At 39.9% G+C, this 14,452-nt stretch overlaps 2 protein-coding genes across 2 annotated transcripts in view; one reads left to right on the top strand and one right to left on the bottom strand.

Moving 5' to 3' along the window:
• Positions 1-8,935, top strand: part of cabp2a (calcium binding protein 2a) — a 20,071-nt gene extending 11,136 nt beyond the window's left edge. Inside the window, exons 3-8 of the mRNA XM_035660857.1 lie at positions 1,112-1,333; positions 4,926-4,956; positions 7,152-7,286; positions 7,684-7,793; positions 7,950-8,097; positions 8,369-8,935. Coding sequence (XP_035516750.1) covers positions 1,112-1,333; positions 4,926-4,956; positions 7,152-7,286; positions 7,684-7,793; positions 7,950-8,097; positions 8,369-8,394 — 672 coding nt within the window. The 3' untranslated portion in view covers positions 8,395-8,935. The remainder of the gene's footprint in view (positions 1-1,111; positions 1,334-4,925; positions 4,957-7,151; positions 7,287-7,683; positions 7,794-7,949; positions 8,098-8,368) is intronic.
• Positions 8,936-8,944: 9 nt separating this feature from the next.
• Positions 8,945-14,452, bottom strand: part of LOC118327484 (up-regulator of cell proliferation-like) — an 8,058-nt gene continuing 2,550 nt past the window's right edge. Inside the window, 5 exon segments of the mRNA XM_035660856.1 lie at positions 8,945-11,703; positions 11,706-11,825; positions 13,083-13,349; positions 13,457-13,741; positions 13,822-14,135. Of these exon segments, the coding sequence (XP_035516749.1) occupies positions 9,524-11,703; positions 11,706-11,825; positions 13,083-13,349; positions 13,457-13,741; positions 13,822-14,135 (3,166 nt within the window). The 3' untranslated portion in view covers positions 8,945-9,523.

The raw sequence follows: 14,452 nt of genomic DNA, 5'->3' as shown, positions 1-14,452 counted from the left end.
ACACACACACACAAACACAGAGTTCTGCCAGACTAGTCATTTTGAGACCATAAGCATGATGTTTGGGAGGCAGAGAGGGGAAGGTGGGAGGGATGGATTAGATTAAGTTGGTCCAAATTCAAAGGATCACTCATGGCGAGAGGGGGTGACAGATAAAAAGAGAAAAAAAAGTGTGTTTGTGCGAAAGAGAGGCACAGAGGGATGGAAAGGGAGGGAGAAAATGGTCGAGTCATGCAATCAGAGCCAGAGTCTGGCAGCAGCAGGTTGTTTCAGCCCAGATATGACCCAGCTCTCCCACCCCACCCGCCAATCTTTAGCACCCTGCTGCTGTTCCATAATATCACACAACACATCTCAAAGCTCATCATGACAGCCTCCAACCTATAGGAGTATAGGATTTAATGCTGGATCCTATGCCTACCTTGCCTCTCACTGGACCAATAGGATCTTGGATTGTAGCACATGCACTGAGAGGAATCCTCATTCGCTTTCAGCAATAGCTCTTCACTGGGTGTGAGAGTTGTTACACTGTGGATTTGCACTGGATTTAGTCTGGACTTTGGACTTTTATGTGACAATTGAGCAATAAGGGACAGAAAGAGGAAAAGAGGAAGAGAAACTAAGGGAGAAGTGTGGGGACAAACAAGGGGGAGGAAAGGGAGGGCAGGGGGAGGAAGAAGAGGCCAGGGTGATGGGAAACATCAACAAAGCTTCTAAAAAGAACAGTAAAAGGAAGAAGGTAAGGATTCATTTAATTGCCTTGAACTGAGAGAAATAGATTTATCAAAGTGAGCTTGAACTGATCTGTCAGATAACGCTGTGGATGTCCATCTAAGCCTAATCAGTTGTGAAAGCTTGTCAGACATTTGACAGTTTCAAAGCTACATTAGAGCTAGAAACAACTTCCTAATGGACACAACCGTCAAAAGGATTTTGTTTTTAATAAACAATATTTATTGTTATATATATATATATATATATATATATTAAATGTTCACTTATGACAGCCATAACACTACGAGAATGTACATGTGAGTTAGTGAGCTTCATTGCAGTCAGTGGAACTGAAGTCGTAATTTCATCCTAATTCGGTTGGTTCCCCTCCTCTAAGGGGGAGTCGTCCGTAGAACGAAGTGGCGCCCCATTATCTGCCGCCATGCTCGGGGGCCTGGGTGGTGCAGGTGAGGTGGACACGGATGACGAGGAGGAAGGAGGGAGCGAGCGGGAGTTCGATGAGCCCCTGTGCGCGCTGGTTCAGAACTGCAACATGCTGCACAACTTAGTGGGGCCTGCTTGTATCTTCCTCAGACAGGGCTTCGCACAGAGCCAACTTGTATGTATGACATTCACGCACACACACACACAGTACAGAATCATAGCCAAAATCACCCATAAATCTCTTTATCCATTTTCATAGCACTGTCCAAGTGAAGGGGAAGTTAAGGCCATCCATCAGTTCAGTGTGACATCATCTCAGCCCTCCCATCCCATCTCCACCCATGAGAATTTCACCTTGTGAGTGTCTATATACCATCATATCACCATATTTTATAAGAATGTATCTGATTGTATCAAAAGACCTTTTTTGCTGAATATTATTTGTTTTGGTGCAGAAAAATAAAATATATTAATACTCAGGAAGAAAGAAAGGACATCTCACACATACTGCATGCCCTATAGGAGTTGCAAACTGTAAAAAAGAGAATAATTGGTAATATATCAGATTGTAAAATAATAACATAGTAACCGGACTCCCAATTTGTCTAAACTGTACTTTAGATCATAAATTCACTTTCTAACAGTGCTGGAGATATCATGCTTGCCTTTTATTTCAGATTAATGTCGGGGGATGTAGCAGAGATCAATAACAGAGTAATTTCCTGACAGTGGAAGTAGCAGCGCTAATTGAAAAGAATCATTAGGACACTATATAGTCACTGATCACAGGCTTTACTGAGCTTTAGGTTCCTAAGGTACTGGAAGACCTTGGGCTGAGTCTAGAGGAGAAATGTAACAAAACTGACTGACCACATCTATGATTTATTGTTATTTAGACTCTATATACCATTACTGGATTTTTTTGTTGACCACGGTGTGTTTTTAAAGAATTGACAGGTGAAATCCCAGTGAAAAAAGTTGAAGGCAGTCTTGTGAACATGGGCCATGAAGAGCACTATTCTTATCTACAGCCTAGGATTGTTAATGTCCAACTGAATGAATTTCTATCACAATGTTTCAATGCTGTGATAGTTTCAAGGCAATGTAATGGGACACACTGGAGACAACATTACCAACTCTGTTTCAAAAGGACTATCTTGAAGCTGCTATAATCAATTATTTTGCATAAACAATGGACCAAATTGTGTAATGTAAAAATGGTCGACTGAAGGGATGAATCTACAGGGAATTATCACCTGACTCTGCAGATCTGTGAGCGCTTCAATTCAATTCAATTCAATAGGGAGAGAACAGAGGTAACGACAGAAGGACAGAGACAAAGGTGCACAGCAACAACAGTAGCAACAACTACACTAATAGTATAGTGACTGGTGATGATGATGATGATGATGATCAACATGAAGAATCAGCATCTTTTATCTCATTGTTTTGGTTTTCCAGCCAGCAACTTCACTATTTTCATTCACCATTCCTGCTCTCATCAGTGTGATAGCTGCAGCAGCTGTTTTCTAAGTAAACTATTTGATAAACCCACTGTACATTACTTGCACAGCAAAACTGCATACCGACACAGTTAGCCCCTTGCTGGAGAACATAGTGCAGCATTTAGAGCCAGATATTTTTCTCAGGAGTTGTTGGCAACCAAAAAGAAAGCTAAAAGGAGATAGAATATTGTGTCCAGAAACACAGCTCCTCTTTACACTGCCCCCAGGTTGCCAAAAAATCACTTAATTCAGGTTTTAAAATTGACACTAACAACAAAACTGGCTGCTTTTTTGGCACTGAGAACCAACATTTGCAACAATTGCCTTATTGCCAAATCAGATCTCGATATATATATATATATAAATAAAATGCTCAGTTTAAACATGCCTAATAGCAAAAGACATTCTGTCTCTTTGTGTTTGTATGTCTGAATGCACTGTTGGCTACTTTGGCAGACAAATGCAATTACCAACTAACTGGTAATCCTGAGCATTTTTCTCAGGAGTCAGTGAACACAAAACACTGAGCTTAGAGGAGAATGAATATTGGTCTTGTGTTTCAAGTTACCATAAACACTAATGCAAAAGAAAGCTAATGTTTATCTGTTAATAGGCCACTCTTTACTAATCATTTTGCCAATTTTACATTTTGTAATTAAACACAATAAACTAAGATGATGAAAATAATAAACATTAGGGCTACACCAGCTAAGTAGCATGTATAATGTTCCACTTTAATGAAATCAGCATGTTAACATTGTCATTGTGAGCAATATTGGCATGCTGACACTAGCATTAAGGTCAAAGTAATGCGTACTGTATAGTACATCCTCACAAAGCCACTCAGACTCATGTTCTTGTTAAGTTAACAGTGTTGGGCTTTCTTACATCAGTCAAGTAACCCAGCAGGAGCCTTTCTGAGCTGCACAGTCCTGAACCTGTCGGACAGCTTCCTGATCTTACTTATAGTCTTAGATTGAGGAAAGAGATGGGATTCCTCAATACAGATTAGTCTATGCAATGGATAGGGTGTGATTGATAGCCTTTACTAGTTCATAATCCCCTATAATTCCCTTTGTTCTTGAAAATGACAAACTAAAATGAAGACATGTAATAAATACTCCTTTAGCATCACATGCTAAAAACATATGTTCTAGTTTGCATTTGAAAGCAAATAGTGGTGCCAGCATGTTCTTCCTTCACAAACTTTTGTTCATACTGGGTTGCTGTGGTTTTAGACGTTTTTTAAAGCAATCAGCGGAAGTGGTATTAGTGATACTTAGCAGTTTAGGAAAGAAGGCAGAAAACCTACCAAAATGGGAAAACATTTGCTTCCCTGCCCCTGTGCATGAACCCTGTGCCGAACCCAGTACAGATGCAGATGCAGATGGAAAAATCAGAAGCAGATAGGGAAATGAAAAACCAATAAGCCTTTGTGATTTGGAATACAATTTACAGCTGTAATCTCCCTACCACTGTTCTCTCTCCTGCATCCTCTAATCCAGGCCTGTATTATTCCTGTTGCTGATGTCACAGCCTCGCAGAACACGTTGTGAACAGACGTATCCTGGCATCACCTTTTGGCTATGCCAATTCAACATAAACCGTAACTGTACATTTTTGTGATGCTGTAGCTAAAAGTATTACTGTTTGAACTAAGTTATAATAAATTCTAGACTTTCGAAATAATATAAATAATAATAATAATAATAATCATTAGTTTTCATCAATTTATTCAGTACATGTTAAACCTGGGTGAGTGTCTTTGGGTTTCACTGAATATTATCAACATACAAACCATTTCATCAGCTTTGTTGCATGTGTGTGTGCATACAGATATGTGTGCCTTATTTATGTGTTTGGAAAGGGAGAGAGAGGCCAGGGGGAGTGTGTTTGATTTGTCCCTTTGCTTCTGCAAGGGTTTTTTATAATACATTTCAAATGCTTGTTAAGGAGCATATGCACAGCAGACTCAAAGCTTCTCCACCAGAATGAGATTGGACACAAAATTGTGTAGCAGATCAACTAAAAAGGTTATTAGGGTCAGACAGATCAAAAATCAAATAATCCTGTAACAGAATTTCTGCTGAGGCAGTTGAACATGGAACAAAAATGCTTCACAGAAGTGAAGGAACCAGCTGAGGCGTTAAAATGTTTCCTGCTTGTTTTGATACACAGAATGATATTGAAAGTGTGTGTGTAACCTGACCGTCTTTCCATTTCTCTGTATGTCTGTCATTTCTTATATCTGCACCACCACAGGACAGAGATCTACGACCAGAGGAAATGGAAGGTACAGAGATATAAAAAGCTTAATCCAAATCCTCCCTCCATCTCTCGCTCCCTCAGTTATCCCCCTGAACCGCCTTCCTTTCAAACCTCAAACCTCAAACCTGCTGTTTGACTATGAAAAATTGTGTTTTACTGAATAGAGCAGAATTTACAAAGACTTCCCTGAGTTTGCCTTCTCGTTGAATGTGGACCAGCAGAAATCTTTCTTCTTATTTGAACCGTGCAAGATCAAAGTGAATTATTCAAAGGAAAAGATTATTCTTCTAAATTTAAGCACCGTTCAACATTACTCAGGTCTGGCGTAAACTCTCGACATTCACTGGAATGATTTCACTATGGAGTAAATGTCACTGAAATTTGTGATTTTTTTATGTGGAATTGTAATACATTTGGTGAAATCACTTAAACACTGTTATTTGGCATATTAAGTCAGGGTACCACTTTCATATAATGCATAATAAATTATAATGGTTATGTAAAAGTTAACAAATAGTTTCCCATTGTTATAAGCCATTCATAGCCAGAGCAGGTGGCAGGTGTTTATCCTAGTGCAGTAAAAAGAATACTCCTGATTTAGCATTACACTCTTATAACATTGTCAGGCTCTAGAAGAGTTTTAAAAATATAAATAAACGTTTTATTGTCTTAACCTGGTGCCTATGCAGCCTCGGGCTCCAGCCTCAACCAAAGATGAGGAGCGGGCTACAGATTTTACATTTCTTTCTAATGCCTCGCCGCCAGACTTTGTTTCATTTTTTAAACTTGTAGTCTTCAGACCCAACCGACATTGACTCAAGTGACTCATTACAATTCATCAAATTTCGTACAGCACTCTCACAACAGTTTTTTCATATGCAGAAGCCCTCCTAAAGACCTGTAAGCAGACTTTGATGTCTAAAATCGGTGGAGTTTCCCTTTTTAAGCCTTTTTTAAATCAAGTTGGACTTAATTCAAAGTCTAAAAAAGTGTTTATAAGAAATGGATTTTGGTGCAGCCCTTTTATAGAAATTATAGCCCTCTCTCTGCACCACAGCCTTGCACCCACGTTCCCTCTTTCTACAACTCAGATCGAACCTCGCATCAACGACAGTGAACTGGTACCTCACTTGCAACGGTCGGATTGAACCCCCCGCCCCGACCAACACACGCAACACTCAGAATTTCCACCCCTCCTTTGGGGCATTCCCCCGGGCTACACTGGCACTCCATGGGACCGCCGCTGACAGCGACCCCGCTCTTACACACCATCACAAGGTTATTCTTCTCTACAGCTTTAAATTCTTTAAGTTGCCCACTTCAATTGGCTGTCGTCAGCCGGCACGACGGGTCGTCCAATCAGCCGGTTGCTTGGATATCAAAATCAATGATACATTCAGCAAACACTATATATGTCGAAATAACAACTGAAAACAAAAACACACAAGATTGCTACATCACAAACCTGCGGTGTGTGCATGTGTCCGAATGGTTAGCTTTGCTGTTTCGTCAGGCGATGGATGGACAGTCTGATGGACAATTCGGTTGAGGTAATGTGTGTGAAAGAGTGAATGGTGGCACGTCAGTGTAAAGTCTTTGAGTTGGTCGGAAGACTAGAAAGCGCGCTATAACAAGTACGCAGGTCCATTTACCTTTACCCATTTACCACTCGCAATAACCCCACCTGCACACACCTTATGGATGTGATTTTGTACGCGTGGCTCGACAAGGGCGAAATGCGCCGCAAATGGGCAAAAAGCCTGCAATCCACAGAAACGAAGCAGAAGCCAAAACATTACAAGCCCACCAAAACAAACTGCCAAAAGCGAAAATGCTGCAATCCCAAAACACCAAAACCCCAAAAACAACTGCGAGAGAGAAACGCTGCAAATTCGCTCCACAAAACGGAAGTGCGCCAGGCCACTAGGGGGACCCGACCCGATTATATAATATTAGAAGAATATTATAGAAGAATATGATTATAATAATATTATAGAAGAACATGATAATAATAATAATTATAATAATTCTTCTATTATAGAAGAATATTCTTCTATAATATTATAATAATATTATTTTGCGGCGCGTTTGCCCTTGTCAGCCACCGTAATTTAGGGCCACTAAAAGGAACAAGCTCAAAGGCAATAAAAAACCCCCAAAAATATAATAAATATATCTCTATATTCATCTCACTCTTTTTCTCACACGTCTTCCCTGCAGAGCTTCGTGAGGCATTCAGGGAGTTTGACAAGGACAAGGATGGCTTCATCAGCTGTAAGGACCTGGGCGAGTGCATGAGGACTATGGGATACATGCCGACAGAGATGGAACTGATAGAACTCAGCCAGCAGATATGTGAGTCTTACATGCACACATCAGTACATACACAGTGTAAACACATACACAGAGACCACAAAAAAACCTATGTCTATATCTTATAAAATCATCCACCCACAAGCACAGAATTTGAGGTTGTCCCTGCCTCCACCTATAGATATAAAACCAGGAATGTGGATGTCAGCAGGCTGTAGAGAGAACATTCCTCATGATTGTGCTATTGTACAGCCTGGTGGTATTTACTTGGCACTTTGCTCCATTTAGCATTAAACTATAGCTCACTAGGCACTACAAGTGTCATAAATAACTTGGTCACTAACTGATCAATCTGGGTTTTAATTTTCTTGCTTGTTAAAGACACAGAAAAGATCATTTAACAATGTTGTCCGTGCATTCTTATTTTCTCCCCCTCTAGGTGGCGGCAGAGTGGATTTTGAGGACTTCGTGGAACTGATGGGTCCCAAAATGCTTGCTGAGACTGCAGACATGATTGGTGTCAAGGAGCTTAGGGACGCCTTTAAAGAGGTCTGCAATATGCAATGGATTGCAATGAATTAACTTACAGCCAAATAGACCAACTTTTTGCATGAGTACTCCCTTTCTCCAACTTTTACCTGTAATACAGTTCTTTCTATATGATTTTTAATTTTTTTTTTCTACCCCATCCACTTTGTCTCCCAGTTTGACTCTGATGGCGATGGTCAGATCAGCCTTGGGGAACTGAGGGAAGCCATGAAGAAACTAATGGGGGAGCAGCTCAACCACCGCGAGATCGATGAGATCCTGCGAGACGTAGACCTCAATGGGGATGGACAGGTGGACTTTGAAGGTAAGTGATAAATACTTTAGGTAAAGGTAAAAAAAAAGACTGCTTTCAGGTGGCATTAGAGAATGACTGTCTTTGAATAACAATGCAAATACTGTATAATAATATCAGGCATGATACAGTCTTCTTCAGGGTGCATGCAGCATTCAGTACTGATAAGAGCTATTAGGCGAAGGTTTAGGATGAAGCAAAAGGAGATTAAGGAAAATAATAATGTAGTTAAAGGTGGTATTTTTCTTTACCAACAATAACAACATACCTTTTCTTTCCACAGAATTTGTGCGAATGATGTCTCGCTGACTCCAGACCTCACTGTATTGCACTAAACACAACATGGGCCAGACTACACACTGTTAATGTTCGTGTAATTCTTCTTGATGTACAAAGACTTCTTGGTGTCTGTAATTTTTTTCAGTTTCACTTCCATCATGTCTCAAATAACCCCTTTAATGTGTTACTGTTGTATGAATATAATATGTATTTAACGTGATGGGAGATTATAGACTGTTAAAATATATAGTAGTTAATCAAATGAGTAACATGAGTCAATTCACACAAATTAGAAAAAAAACATTTTCTCAAACACAAATAGTATCTCTTAGGCTTAGAGTGATCCCTAAACCCTAGTTTAGGGGTTTAGTTGCCTCGTCGTTTCAGTTTTCTGAGACTGTTTGTTTTTCTTAATTAGAAAATATGTACGTAATTTAGGTGAACTGACACTAATATGCAGTTTACTAGATTACCTCATCTGATAAGAAGTTAGGTGTATGAATATGAGTATGAGGAATTATTGTTACAATTTCAATAATGCCACATCTTAAATCTTCATATGACTGTGTGATTTTATTGTAGAGTTGATAGCAAAAGTCAGTGCTTTGTTAATGATAGAGAAGGTACATGAGATTATATATACATTTTTTTTGTACAAACTGCCACATAAATTCATATACATATCAATTACTTTTAGAATTATCTTCAGCATGCGCACTTTTGATATAATTCAACCAATGAAGGCAAATAAAATTATTGCAGATACTGTAATTTTTAACGTCATATCTTTTTGATAAAGATTTGATAACACAAACATTTTGTTGTTTAAGGTCCATACCTCTGTTTCCTATTCAGGTGGAAATTAAAAGACAGACTGTCTAAAAATACATGTTTATTTTATGCAATCGTATATACTTGTTTAATGTTTTATTTGTACAGTGTTCAACAGGTCTGATCTTATAAAAAATGCATTGTAAATAAAAAAGTGAATAAGGGTGACAATAAACTAGTTTTTATTGACCAGATATCTTTTCTTTTTCAAATTTAACTGGATTCCATTTTGTTGTTGATACTGAAAAGAAAATTATTAATTACTCTGATTCCCAGTTTCTCTGTTCACAGTAATTTCCTGCATTTTTCTCAGATGTGGCCTCATTTCTTATGGAGTCTTCCAGAAGTGTTCCACCGTCCTGATAAAATCTGTCAGATCGCCCCTTTTCTGGCACTTTCTGAGGTCCTCTATAAGTCGCTTTTTCAAAGCATGTGCAGTCTCACTATAGTCAACACTGAAAGGAGCCATCGGTGGAGTCCCATGCCAAACCGGAGGAATATGCCAGCTGCAAGTGTCTGGATCAAACTGCATCACATCTGAGATCTTAGTGATTTTGTCCTTCTTCATCTGAGTGTCCTTCTGGATCATTTCATTGAGCTGTTCTACCAAATATTTACTACTCCTTTCTGCAGCAGGCATGTCAGACATGTTACTATGTACAAAATGACACAGTGCCTTTGTTCCCACATCCTTTAACCTTGTGCATGAAGCATGAAGCACCATCTCCAAGATGTCTTTCTCACTGGAGTTGTCCCTGGAAACGCTCACGATTGTGGCGTCACTTAGTGCCACAGCAAGGCTCACTACTTCCTTTTCACGTTCATGGCTGTAATCATCTTGAACCATTTGATTAGGTTTCAGTCCCTCTGTGTCAATGATCAATAGGCAGTCACACCCCAGTTCCTCTCTAACGTCTTTGTTGACATTGATCAGTTGGATAAATGCCCCTCTGGTGCATGTTCCTTTGCTGACTGCAAATCTGACCCCAAACATGGTGTTGAGCAGAGTCGATTTTCCTGAGTTTTCAGCTCCAATGATGGTAATGACCTTGAGCTTACTGTTGGACTGCATAATGTTGTGAATCTCAGTAAGCACCTCAGTGATCCATTTCATCGGGATGTTTGCTGCATCTCCATCAACAAGTTCAAGAGGGAAACCATCCAGCAGCATCTGAGCACACAGTGCTGGGAGTTTCTCCATGGTTTTTCTCTGACGGCTGAGTTCTGGCAGGTCACTCGCACATTCATACAGCTGCCCACACTCTCGGAAAAAGTGATCCAGGCGTAAAGAACAAACAGATATTTGCTTGTCAATCTCCGCAATTTTTTCTGCGTCTTGGGGAAATTTCTGGCTAATGTCTTTGTATCGATCCCGCAGAGCTGAGAGCTGGTTTCGGGACAGATTGTCCAGATCCATTTCCAACCATTTGAGGAAATAGTAGCATTGTGTTTCTGAGGTGACCACGCCATAAAGGAAGCTTGACATTGCGGCTGTCATCTCAAATCTTAGCTGTTTTCTTCTAAGTTTTTTGTCTTTGAATTCAGAGGTGTTAGTGACTTGTTTAGTGATTTTACTTGCATTCTTTTGCGCAATCTGGCATTCATCACTATCCTCATCAACCAGGATCCCACACTGCCGAGCTGCGTCAGCCAGTTTTGCCACAGGCACTTTGTTCGGGCAGTTTTCTAACATCTTAGAGATTGATTCCTGGAGAGCTTTTATTAGCTCTTCATTAGTATTTTTCTTCCCGGTCACATTAGTTGTCTTTAAACTTGGTTTCATCGTCATCATTTTGAGTGTGGTTTTCCCATGCATGCTGCTAATCAAATTGACATTTGCTTTCACATCTTTTCCTTCCAGAGTCTTGAAGTAATCAGCTTCAGATTCATCACAGAAGATGTAAATGGCTGCTGATGTTTGGCAAAGGAATGAGAATTGCTTGTCAAAGGCCTTGATGTCTCCTCTGAGGTTGGCAACAGCCAGTGGTTCAGTGAATTTGTCTACAGTCTTCTTCCCACATGGGAGGTACCAGCTGATTTCGACTAGCCCCTCTGAAATCCTCCTGGGGACATCACCACACTCCATGTTACGATGATAAAATGTGTCATGGTACTGCTGGGTGTTACTCAACAGTTTGTTCAGCATCTGAGACTTGGACGAGATTGTCTTCCCCAGCCTGACGAATGATACCAGAGGAATATCAGAGAGCACAATTCTTTCCTCTTTCTTTCTGAACGCCTGGTTTGAGGGGCTGAAAGTTCTGACGATATCACGCATGGTCCACAGCATCATTGTGAGTTTTCTTGTTTCATGGTTGGGTAGCAAGAATGGGAGAGCAAACTGACAGAGTACCATTTTAAGAACTATGTCCTGCTGAAGAAAGCCGTCTGAACAGAGAAACAACGCAGTTATCAGGTCCAGGGGATTGATGGCATTGTTCTTGTCTCTGTGTACATCGTGGGATCTGACACTTCTAGCATTTTTATTTAAAATCATAAGTTTCTTGCAGTTATAAGTTTGTTTTCTGCTGTGTCATTCTGATTAATCTCCAGAATAGAACTAAGTGTGAGCTTGTTGTCATAGTAGTCTTCAAGTCCGATCTTTGATAGCACCTCCCTGAGACATGGCTCTGTGAATCAACATGAAGAGACCAATGAATGTACAGGATGTTACATTGTGCTCTTTATCTATTAGTTACACAAAAGTGTAAGTAAGTCTAAAAGAATATTAGTTCAGTCATCATGGGGAGTACTACTCTCAACTACTGTTAAAACCTCAAGTAGTATATTATATAATGTTTTCTGTGGCTCTGGAGGAGGGAGGGAATACCTCCTAATAGGTCATCAGGTTTATCTTGGGTTGTTTTTTATAATGGACAGTTACCAAGGGGGCTAATGAAGTGAAGATTACCAAACAGACCTAATGGGCACAGCCCTAGGGGACCAGGGGTTCAGGGGGGCCCTGAGCCCTAGACTTTGTTGGAAGTGACTACAATGGGCATTTCTTGTTGGAAAGTACCTGGGTGAAGTCAAAAGAAGGGATTGGTCAGTATACCACTTTGGTCAAGACTGAAATAAATCTTCACTATTGGATGGATTGCCATGGATGCTGGATGAATCTTCATGACTTTGGTGATTCCCTGACTTTTCCTGTAGTACCACCAGCAGGTAAAATGTTTCCCTTATCTTGTGAGATATCTTCCCTGACATTTCCTCTAGCACCACTGTGAGGTTAACATTTGTAAGAAGGGTCAGTAATCCCTTAACTTTTCATCTTGTACCAGCATCAGGTAAAAACATTCCTTTGTTTAAAACTATGGTTCATACCCAAACCCATGCCAAACTAGTCCTCTTTCCTAATACAGCTGCATATTAAGAGGGTATAGACAGCATCTTCTTATTTCTAGCATCAGCAGAATGGTCAACAGAATTTTTGTTAAGCTGCAATATACCACTGAAAAAGAAGCAGAACAACTGCAGGGGTGGGAGTGGTAGGAGGGGGGTCTTTTAGGTGTTTCGACAGAGGGGCCCATTGTCTCATAACGTCCATGGTATGATCCAGCATTTCTTAAGCTTGATTTCATGATTTCATGATTCAAAAATAAATCACTGGCTTACACCTTTAACCATTTGCTTTTTTTCCCTCTCTACTGTGTTCTCTTGTCACACTCAAATCTAATAATATATAAATTATAATTATATACTGACATAAACATTTCTTTGTATATATAATATACATTTTAATATTTTTTTGTATAAAATATACAGTACTTATAGTACTTATAGTATGGTTGTGTTTCTGCCAATATTTCATGTTGCCTGTAATATAGTGCTGTATATTAGATATGTTGTGAATTTATAAAAAGGCAGGCAATATAAGCTCTCACCTGTGTGTATTGTTGTAGAGACCTGCTTACTGTACTGATTGTTCAGCACTGTCTCAACAGTGATCTTGTACTCTGTGTCTGGCTTTAAATCAGAGAATATCTTGTAGCACTCTTCGGTGTGTATTGCTTGCTGCTCTTTCCCTGGACTTGTGATAGTTATTAGGAATTGATGTGGAATTCCCTCCATGTTTTCTCCTTTGGTCCATGTCAAGGACAAAGCCGTGGCCTCTGAATATCCTTTTGTTATATGCTGAGGGGCTGGCACCGCTGCAAAAGAGCAGTTCATTGAAATTAAAACAGTTTTATTTTCTCAAAATAATATGTACACAATGCAGTGAAGGGAATATGAAATGCCTTAGCATCTCTGATATTACCTGTGAATACAGATTCTGTGACCCATTCACTTAAATTTCCATCCTGGTCTTCTGTAGCCACACTGAAGAAATACTGTTGTCCAAGCTGAAGATTGTTTATTTCAATTGTATGAAGCTCTTTAATGACTAAGCTCTCCACCTCTCCATCCAAGGATCTCCACTTAACTCTGAACCTCTTAGGCCCCTCCAGTCCCTTAGCGCTTCCCCATCTTAAGGCCACAGAGTTTGGCTTCACTGACAGGAACTCAATCTTACCAGGAGGGGGCACCACTGGCAAAGAAAAGCCTGCACAAGAAATTATTTGTGACACTTGTTAAGTATTTTTATCTATAGATAGATAGATAGATAGCCCTTGCCTTACTCACCTGTCTCAGGTGTTTTAGGCTTAGATATTTTAACGTGACTTTGTGAGATGATGTCATGACCTCTGTGACTTGTGATTTGTGCACAAATGCTGCAGATCTTCATCTGATCAGTCTTGCAGAAGAAATCTAGAGACTTTTCATAGTGCCGGCAGCGTTTCTCCTCAATTTCATCACACACATCTGTCAATGTGTGTCTCTGCAGTGCTTCCACAGTATAGTGCTGCCGGATATCAAAATCGCAGTAGGAGATGGTACAGGTCAGGCAGGTCTTCACAGCTGGAGACATGCGGCAGATGTCACAGATCACCTCCTTTCTATTTTCAAATAGAGAAATAAATTGCAGCTATTATTTACTACACAAAGCATAGAAATGTATGCTACGTGTGCTATGTGTTAGCCTGGCTCTAATCATTACAGTTAATTGAAGTGCTTTTGAACCCTTTTATCACATCCTTGTCCAATCTTCAACTTTTAGCAACAAAGAGCCAAGATTCATTCGTTAGCTACCTAGCAATCGCATTGTGGAGTGTTTCTGGGAGCCTAGCCCTAACACCTACCCTTCTATTAGTTAAAGAAGGCCTTATTCTTAAAAATGTTCTTTATATAGACAGTCTTTTGTTATTTTGGCTAT

This window comes from Morone saxatilis, unplaced genomic scaffold, assembly GCF_004916995.1.
Source record: "Morone saxatilis isolate NCDOM2014 unplaced genomic scaffold, NCSU_SB_2.0 Contig17, whole genome shotgun sequence".
Lineage (NCBI taxonomy): Eukaryota > Metazoa > Chordata > Actinopteri > Moronidae > Morone > Morone saxatilis.
Note: the sequence above shows the minus strand (reverse complement) of the source record. Positions and strands in the feature narration are given on the sequence as shown.